Source organism: Mercenaria mercenaria, chromosome 1, assembly GCF_021730395.1.
Source record: "Mercenaria mercenaria strain notata chromosome 1, MADL_Memer_1, whole genome shotgun sequence".
Lineage (NCBI taxonomy): Eukaryota > Metazoa > Mollusca > Bivalvia > Venerida > Veneridae > Mercenaria > Mercenaria mercenaria.
Genome location: NC_069361.1, coordinates 65788998 through 65799073, shown reverse-complemented (window position 1 = coordinate 65799073; position 10076 = coordinate 65788998). Strand labels below are relative to the sequence as shown.

The following is a 10076-nucleotide window of genomic DNA, read 5'->3' as shown; positions in this document are numbered from 1 at the left end:
CAGAATCTTGGGACCAGTCTAAAATCTACAGCATCTGATTGGTTGTTCCCCAGAAGAGATTTGAAATTAACCAATGGCAAGATTGTATTATGAGACTGGTCTTCAAAACTCAGTGTTATAACCTTGGAACCAGAAGTTGTGATAAAACAATGGATCAGTCTTATGTTCTAGTACTGAGTTTGGAGATCAAAAACGTCTCAAAACAGAATCGTGCCATCTCCCACTTCATCACCCCAATCACCCACATTTAAAATGTCGATCTCCCATTTTAATATCTAAAATGGTTCACATGTGTGACCAAGCAGTATCATAGTTGATGATTTCACATTAAAAAATCCTTTACACAAAAATGTTCAAAATCAGGAGTTTGTCTCTCCAGATCTCAGAAACTGGGTCTAGTACCTAAAATCATAAGTCTTGCGCCAAGACATGGGGAGCTCACATGTCTGCCCATACATCACATATCTGATATAAAATATAAAACTTAATAACAGCAGCATATTAACATTTATCTCAACGCTGTGACATACTCTTTAACATTACAACAATATAAAACAAACAAAAAATGCTGAAGATAATTCTTCTGTGAAATACATGCGTTTCTGTTCTACATAACACAAATTTTATAAACCAACATGTTATAACAAATGTGAATATTACTGTAGGTATCACAGAAAACCTCGAAAAGTAGCATAAAATTAAGAACAACTGATATTCTAATCATAAAGCCATCATAGGTCATCACTTCAGTGCACTACTTGCAATAGCCTAGTGCTAACCATTAAAGTTCCCAACCATAAATTCATGTCATGTTGACAACAATAAAACCTTAGCTTGTGTGTGTCTGCAGCCTGTTCTTGAAAAAATCTTTTTCTGAGGGAAAATGTATTTCTGTCATATCTGTTTGTTTAATTTGGGTTTAATACTGCTTCTTAACTTTTAAGAGGACAAATCAGAGTCACTGGATTCTGTACCAGTACTAACTTGTTCTCCACAAGTGACCGGAAACTTTCCTGCATGGCCCAGAAAATAAGTGGCTGAAGCCAATTACTTCAGACACACTATCTTCTGTAAAATTGTGACAAATCATGAAAAGCAGAACTGCTGCCTTGCCAAACTTGGGATCTTTAGATTCACAGTCTTATATTTTATCTAGTGTGTTGACCGGCCACACTATGTCAGTCAATAATACAAGACATTTTAACTGGCTGCTTAAAGCAGGTGAGTGCTTAAGAGAGGTTGAAATTAGAACAGAAAGTCAATTTAGGAAGTTACCTGACTGGCTGTTTAAGGCAAGTGGCTGCTTAATAAAGGTTTCCACTAGGACAGGTTTGACTGTATATTTGTATATTCAACAAGCTATGCTAAAATTGTTAGGTTTAAACTTAAAAAATGTATGAGTGGCTTACTACAGTATAACTAGTGACATAACTTGTGACACTTACAGACATTAGCACCTCTATCAAAAATAAATAAATAAATAAAATCAAAGTTAACACACAATTATAAACCCAAATGTACATTGTTTTCAAGGCAGTTCTGTATATTCAGATCATATATTTTTCTACAATGTAAAGTTTGATTAAATCTTGTTATTTCAAACCTCAGAATGTACTCATATATAACTACTGATATTTAGCTAATTAAAAAGATACTACCAAATGCCCGATTTTCTGCAAGACTGATTTGAAAACTAGAGCTATCACTGAAAGTGATGAATGTACCCCCCGCATGCACTGACACAGTGCATTGCAATTTGACGCACACAAGACTGCATAATTATGTGGACTGTAAGTATAAAGACTCTATGTATATAGTATAGTAACAAAAAACAAAGTCCCATAACTCTGCAGAATATTTATCTAAAAGAACGTAACATGCACCATGCACAAGTAGGGTTGGTACTGAATACTTGTGTGAAGTTTCGTTAAATTGTGTTCAAGGGTTTGGGGGATTAGGTGCACACAAGATTGCATATGCAGACTGTATGTATATAGTATATTAACAAAAAACAAAGTAAAATAACTGTGCAGAATTTTTTTTTGAAAGAACCTAACATGCACCATGCATAACAAGGGTTACTACTGATCACTTGTGGTAAGTTTCATTAAATTGTGTGCATGGGTTCAGGAGATTATGCATGCACAAGATTGCATATGCAGACTGTATGTATATAGTAAGTAACATAACTCTGCAAAAAAATTTTCTGAAAGAACCTAACATGCATCATGCACAACTACTGTTGTTACTGATCACTTGTGTGAAGTTTCATTAAATTGTGTCAAGGGGATGAGGAAAGTTGGTGCGCAAAAGATTGTGTCTACAGACAGACAGACGGACGGACGGACGGACGGACGGACAGACAGACAGACAACTTAAAACCAGTATACCCCCCTTACAACTTTGTTGTCGAGAAGTATAAATATTGATCACAAGTGAGTTTTCATAATGGGAGTCTTTATGAAAATCACAATTTTGATGAAATTTTCACTTATGGAAAAGTTCTACCATGTAAGTTTTCATAAAACTGCTCGTAGATGTATAATAACTTAAATAACATTGAATTGTCATGTTAAATGTATAGGTTCATGTGCTAATGTTTTAGATGTTTGCCAATAATTAAAGAGACTTGCAAATTTCAATCTGATTTTAAGACATGTGTCAACATTTTTGATGTGATTTAGAAAGATCCAAACATTGCTGTTTTACTCAACTAACACACAGGCTACTATTTACTCGTAGCATGATTAATGTTTCTTTATGCCAGATCCAGGCATTATTCTATGTTTTCTGGATAAATGACTTTATGCATGACTTTGCGTTTATCAAAATATGCAGAACTACCTTCTTAAAAGTAAACTTAAAATAATAAAGAAAATTACAAATGAGCCGTGCCATGAGAAAACCAACATAGTGGCTTTGCAACCAGCATGGATCCAGACCAGCCTGCGCATCCGCGCAGTCTGGTCAGGATCCATGCTGTTCGCTTTCAAAGCCTATTGGAATAAGAGGAACTGTTAGCGAACAGGATAAATCCTGACCAGACTGCGCAAAGCCACTATGTTGATTTTCTCATGGCGCGGCTCAAATAATGTTGTACTATGGCACTACTAATTATCTGATACTTTCTACGACAACTGTAGTGAATGATAAATTATATTCATAATGAGTGATGACATTGCTAAAAAGAAAAATGATATAAGCCTGATAATGGGTGGATACGATGGCAGAATGTTGGGTAGAATATGACTTCCATTTAAAACCATTGAAAAAAATTACATAATGCTTGCTTTAATACTTCTTATATCATGTATATGACTCTCATTGATTGAATTTTTCTAACCAATGTACTTTGACTGAATCTTTTTAACCAATGTACTGACCCGTTATTACTAATAATATATATCTACATTTATTATTGCAGTTATAGCACATATGAAGTTCAGAAAACCTTTAAAGAACTTGAAATCTGAGACTGTACAGACATAAGACTATGCTGAACTGAAGGACAAATGACTACTGTGAGAAACCTGTACAGTTTAAATAAAAATAAGGAGAAGACGGTACATAAAATTCAAAATTCTGATTTTCTGTTGTTTTCTTCGAAATATTATCACATTTTTTTATTCTTTGTCATCTTTTTTCATCAATATCCTGAAATTCTGTATCTACAAATCTTTGACTTATTCATATGGTAAATAAGTATCGGTAAATATATCAATGTTTTCAAAATTTTTTGATTTTTCAGTTAAAACAAATCTATCTTTAAAAGAGGTCCACCAAATTAGGTTACAAATAACTATATTTATCCTGCAAAAGAAGGTTACAAATCACTATATTTCCATCATGTGACACCATTGTGCATCACAACAATTCCTCACTTATTTGACAGATCTCACTACAGCCTTGTAAAAACAAGTATAACAGACTAGCTAATAAAAGAAAAACAACTAAAATGAGCCACGCCATGAGAAAACCAACATAGTGGCTTTGCGACCAGCATGGATCCAGACCAGCATATATAGCATCGATGACTGGAGCACCCGGGCTCGCTCGAACAATTCATGTGGTCCTGGCCAATTTCCTTCTATTTTCTATGTGAAATTACCATGGCTGGGTGGGAGCATCGATAACTCGATCGCTCGAGCATGACACCTGGTCCCTGTGTATTAATTTACTCTTTGTTGCTTCTGGCAAACTCGAGCAGAGGTGTCAAAATTTTACACATCTTTGGCTGTCAAAATGTATTGGTTAATTTAAAATTTTCACGCGCCATGAGAATTGCGTGGTCTATTCCCCGACTATCTCAAATGTTTGTTTGTGGGTATATTTGACCTGATAATGAGATTAATTGGTGATGAAAGGTTAAAGAAAAGTTTTATCGATCAAATATTAATCAATTACTGTTTGTTTTAGATTAAAACAAGTATGTTATTACTTATTACATCTTTTCTGCAGGATCAAGAAGAAAATTATGAGATACGCTTTCATGCATGAATGAAAATCTAATTTCTATATGCACTTGTTGATAAATAATAAAAAAAAAACAACCTTAGTTGTTTATTCACATGTGCCATTTACAAAATATATAATGAAACATCTATCATAGATAACGTTTGTAATAAGTTTTTTGAAAATGTCACGAGTGTGTTATTATTACACATCACAGTTTCCTCTGCAAATGGTCCCGATGACAATTGGTAAAACAAACTTCATTTTTCTTCGTATGTTAGTCAATGTTTGGGTCGCTCGAAACCATGGATAACTCGAGCATTTTGCTCATCCCCTTGCGACTTCAAGTGAGCCATGTTTCACTTTAAATGTATATTAATGTTACCTTAATACCTAACAGACTTTTATGTTTTTCAAAAAATAAAAAAAATATACGATGCATTTTCAGAAAAAAAAACATACAAGCTATTCCTTAATGAAAACAAAACCTAAATATCTAACATATCATACATATAGTAACCAATATCAAATCTATGTGGAAAGCACTTTTGCATTAATCTTTAGCCTGCTGGCGGCAAGCAATTCTGCATTTGCGACCAGTGCAGACCCACGACCAGCCTGCACATCCATGCAGGCTCATCTTGGTCTGCACTGTTCGCTTTTCAGTCAGTAAATTTTCAGTGAACACCCCTTCAAATAATAAATGGTACTGCCCAAATTGAATGATAGACCAATCTATTTTAGAAATAGGGTAAAGGTTAAATTTTGGTCCTGTCAATAGATGTACTACACAGCTAATAATCAGTACAATTTTTTCAGTTCATGAATTGCTTCAACAGAAAATTTGAGTATGTTTAACAAGATAATAAGGCAAGGACTTCTACGTTTTATTTATAAATCAGTCAGATTGTAGCTACTAAGCCTGCCCCTCCCCCCTCAAAATATTTTCTTTCTGACTAAACCGCAGTGAAAACCAATCTATTATCTATCATTAAACTATAAAATGTTACCTACTCAATGTTTAATTCCAGTTATTGTGCTACTATATATTTTCAAATGTGTATAATTATATTGTACATCTATCTTAAAGGTCTATGATTATACAGTATGGTTTAGTACATGTATACCTTACTATAAAAAGTATCAAAAAACACCTTGCTATAAATAGTAACAAAAAATTCACAGGAGAATCCTTTTCCAATAACAAGTAACATGCTCAATTACTGGTTATTGGCACATCATGTTTCATTCAATTAACCCTAAATTATGTAAAAGTATATAATAAACAACTAATTAAATGGCAGTGATGTACTTTCTGTAGTTATTTGCATTCCTGAACCTAATTCAGAACTCGGGCAACGCCCTCATGCCAATATAAGTACAACTTGCTCCAATAACCACCTCAGGTATGCCAATGCCATTTGGTTAGTGCATAATATTGCTATGCTATGTTTTACTCTCCATGACAGGAGGAAAGAAAAGTATATGTACACACAAAATTCCTGACAAATAATATTTTTGCACAGCACTTTGAATAAGCAGATTACAAGTTAATGATCCCACAAGCTTTTATATTTTGGCCTACTGGTAAATCGCAAACATAAATTAGTATCACTTCATATTCACTTTTTTTATCCAGTATCTGTGAAAGGAAGTGACGTATAGCTGTTGACTTTCCGATGAACTTTTACTGCCATTTTAACTCCGCGCTCTACTTCTTTTACACAGTTAGTTTGCGTCTCTTTGTGAGCGAAATGATAATCCTCGCGGCATTTAACACAGAAATAGGTCCGCTGAGGTCTACGTTTAATTTCAGGTTGCGTTAACACTTTCGCTATGAGGGAGGTCGGAACATCCTGATGTTCACTGGTCCCATTGGAAGTGTCTTTTTGTTTCGGAACAGAATAAACCATTGCCGTTGGTGGAAATGTTTGCATCGGAACATGTATAAGTTTAGTTGTTTCCTGGTTTCCGTTATCCGTGTTAATTATTTGTTCACTAGTCATGTGACTTTTGACGCGATCTTGGAGACCAATGGGTAACTGAAAAAGGAAAGAATTTTACAATTTCATGAATTATGTAATTAGTAGTGTTTTGAAGCAAGAGATTTTCAAGAGTTTTATTAAAATTGTTGAATTAATTTACCCAATTTGGTTGATCAAAAGATAATATGATGTCGCTTCCTGTTGTTCAAACGGGAAGCATTCTACTAGAAATTATTACATGACACTCTTCATTTGAAACACACATATGTAGCAGTAAGATAGCAGCATATTAAACATAAATTAAACATGCACACAATTGTTCTTAAAAAGTAACTCACAACTGCCCCTCATTACACAACTGTGAAGGACTATGACTTCAGACTCTCTGTCTTCTATCAAACTTATGAAGAATATCCACCAACTGTAGAGGTCGAACTGGCAACCTCTTGTGTCATAGTCTAGTTTGCTACCTAATGTGCTAGCAAGGTGGCTTAACATAAAACATGTTTTCCTAGCATTGTCAAAGATTACTTACAGCATTTAGCTTCTGAGCCACAAAATTGCTTGGTTTACACTGTAATAACTGTACAGCCCAATTACAGTCATTACGATATCGTTCCTGAAAAAAAAAAAGAATACAAATAAACTGTAACTAAGTCAAAAGCATATCAACCTGTAAGTTCCAAAATGCTTGGGCTGACACGATTTTCACACGCATTGTTTATTATATTAATAATTTCAAAATAGGCTCGACTATATCTCTTAAAGTCATGAAAATTTTATACCACTGAAATTCAGTGATTTCAAACTGTTCAGTTTCTAACAACACCATTCCTGTCTCCATGTGTTAAAACTCCTACTATAGATTACATGATCTATATATAGACCGCCAAAATCTAAATATGTGTTGTGTCAGTTGGTTTACTAAATTTACATCAACAGAACTTTTACCCTGCTAAATTTCTAAAATGGACTGGTCCATCATTCAATTTGGGCAGTACCACTTATTATTCAAAGGGGTATTCATTGAAAATTTACAGACTGAATAGCGAACAGTGTAGACCATGATCAGCATGCACAAATGTGCAGGCTGATCTTGGTCTGCACTGGTCGCAAAGGCAGAATTATTCGCCGCCAGCAGGCTAAAGGATAATATACAAATCTACCTACATTTTCTTCCTCGAGATCACAAACCAATGATTTAGCATCCACAATTTTGGAAGTCAGTGATGCTATTTCCTTCTGAAGCTGTGTTTTCTCTGACTCTGTAGAATTAACCTAGAAAATATCCTCATGTTTTAACTTCCAAACACTGTAATCACAAGTGATTTATTAGGGTTCCAATTAGGATCTGACTATAATTTTTTTCCTGAGATAATGGAGAGTTTTTTCATGTAATTCCGTTATGAACTGGTTACTGTAAAAGCGGAAATTTTCACGAGGGTTTAATTTTCGCTACATTCGTAAGGCCTTACATCTAGCAAAAGATTAACCCTCGCTTAAAATATTTACCATTAGTATAATTCAAATTAAAGTAGGATACCATTTTAACAATTTAGAGAATATTAAACCACGCGAACATACTCAAAATTTTTAATTCATGAAATTTTGACTCAGCGAAAATGTGCTTTTACAGTAAAAGGGCTTGTGTACAGACGCACCAACTGGGCTTAAGGTCATAAAACACTAAACTTGATTAAAAACTTTAATCAAGCATTCTCACATTATTCTTTGGGGGAAAAAGGTCAGGGTGAAGGTCACTGTGACCTTAACTTTTGGTCTACTGACCCCAAAAATATATATGTGGTTATTTCCTGTCCTGACCACAGAAATTGATGCTGGGAGTTCTTAAGTCCTAGCTCTCTCCAATTATTAACTGGAATACATTCTATAATCACAACTTCTATGAAACGTTAGGAACTATAATAAATGATTATTTCTAAAAAGATACCTACAACATTGAGCAATTTATTTTCAAGGTTGTCATTTATCTTTTGCATCCGTTTATGGCTTTCCATCAACCTGAAATTAACAAATACACAATGTAACTTTTTTTATAACCTTCTATGTAATAAACCAGATCATTTTAAAACAAGACTGTCCAACAATATATGAGCTTCACCATGAGAAAACCAACATAGTGCATTTGCAACCAGCATGGATCCAGACTAGCCTGCACATCCTCACAGCCTGGTCAGGATCCATGCTGTTCCCTAATCGTTTCTCTAATTGTGCAGACTGGTCTGGATCCATGCTGGTTGCAAATGCACTATGTTGGTTTTCTCATGGTGCGGCTCAAATGCCCATCTTAGCAAATTACTTTTGACTTCTAAAATTCTCAGGCTCTACTTATTAAGCAGACTACAGGCCAATTTTCTCAATTTTATATCATTCATGGTCCATAACTCCAGAGCAACAAAGATTACCTGACTGGTTATTGAACTTGGCCAAAATAACATATGCATAAACATTCTGACTAAGTTTAGTGAACCTGGGATAAGACCTGCTCAAGTTATTACATAGATCACTGTCAATTTTTGAAACAATTTTATTTAGATCAAGGGCTATAAGGCAAGTGAGTGGAAGAATCTGGCTAGTGGTCTTACTTTCTTGACACATTGTCACCAAGTTTGGATAAGCATTACTAAAGTTAGAGAGCAGACACTGTCAAATACAGCAAGTTTTAGTCATTCAAGGGCCATAACTCCAGAGCCTCTGGACCAATTTAGATGGTTATCAAAACTGGTCGAGATATTATGCCTGTAAACTGTTTGTAACCATTTTGGTAAACACTGAATTAGAGCTACTCCAGTTAGTGAGCCAATACTCAATTTTCACAATTTTTAGTAATTCAAGGACCATAACTGCCGAGTCATAAGGGCAATCTGGACAGTTATCAGGTTTGTTCGAGATATTATGCCAATAAACACTGCGACCAAGTAAAGTGAACATTGGATGATAACTACTCATTTTTGCCATTTTTAGTAACTCAAGTGCCATAACTCCAGAGTCATTGGGACAATCCAGATAGATATCAATTTGGCTGGGATATCATGCCCATAACCAAGGTACGTTACATTATATTAAGTTAAATTATGACCAAGTTTGGTGAAAACTGGGTAAGAACTGCTCAAGTTTGAGGGCAGACAAAAAACATCCAGTTTCTTAGGCATATAAAATCATGTCATTTACACAATAACAGGGCCTCAAAAGCCATCATGGCCCTAAAGGTCCTCACCCGTCCCTGAAGAAGAGTACCACAATGAGGACATAGTCATATATCCAAGATAAATCAAATCATAAGCTTTGATTTTTTTTACTAGGCAGTTAAAACAAACTAGGCTTTACACAAAGTTTCAAAACAATACCTTGAATAGATTTTAAGTTATGCCCAGGACACGAAATATGACCGCCAGATTTTATTTTTGTAGCTCAATCTGTGACCTTCTATCTATCGACCTGCCCAGGCTTGTGTGATTTGCACATCATCTCATTATTACCAATTTATATGCTTATTTGAATTCAATACTCTGAAAAGTTTTTTTTAAGTTATGCTCCAAGCATGAAGTTTGATATCAGATCTGACCTTTGAGCTCACTTTATGACCTTGACCTTTGACCTACCTATCTGTTTTTTGTA

At 34.8% G+C, this 10076-nt stretch overlaps 1 protein-coding gene across 1 annotated transcript in view; it reads right to left on the bottom strand.

The window, feature by feature from the left end:
* Positions 1-4029: 4029 nt before the first annotated feature.
* The window catches only part of LOC123535439 (tight junction-associated protein 1-like), a 31113-nt gene continuing 25066 nt past the window's right edge, over positions 4030-10076 (bottom strand). Inside the window, exons 5-8 of the mRNA XM_053549781.1 lie at positions 8393-8459; positions 7608-7715; positions 6973-7056; positions 4030-6494 (exon numbers count right to left, since the gene is read on the bottom strand). Of these exons, the coding sequence (XP_053405756.1) occupies positions 6084-6494; positions 6973-7056; positions 7608-7715; positions 8393-8459 (670 nt within the window). The 3' untranslated portion in view covers positions 4030-6083. The remainder of the gene's footprint in view (positions 6495-6972; positions 7057-7607; positions 7716-8392; positions 8460-10076) is intronic.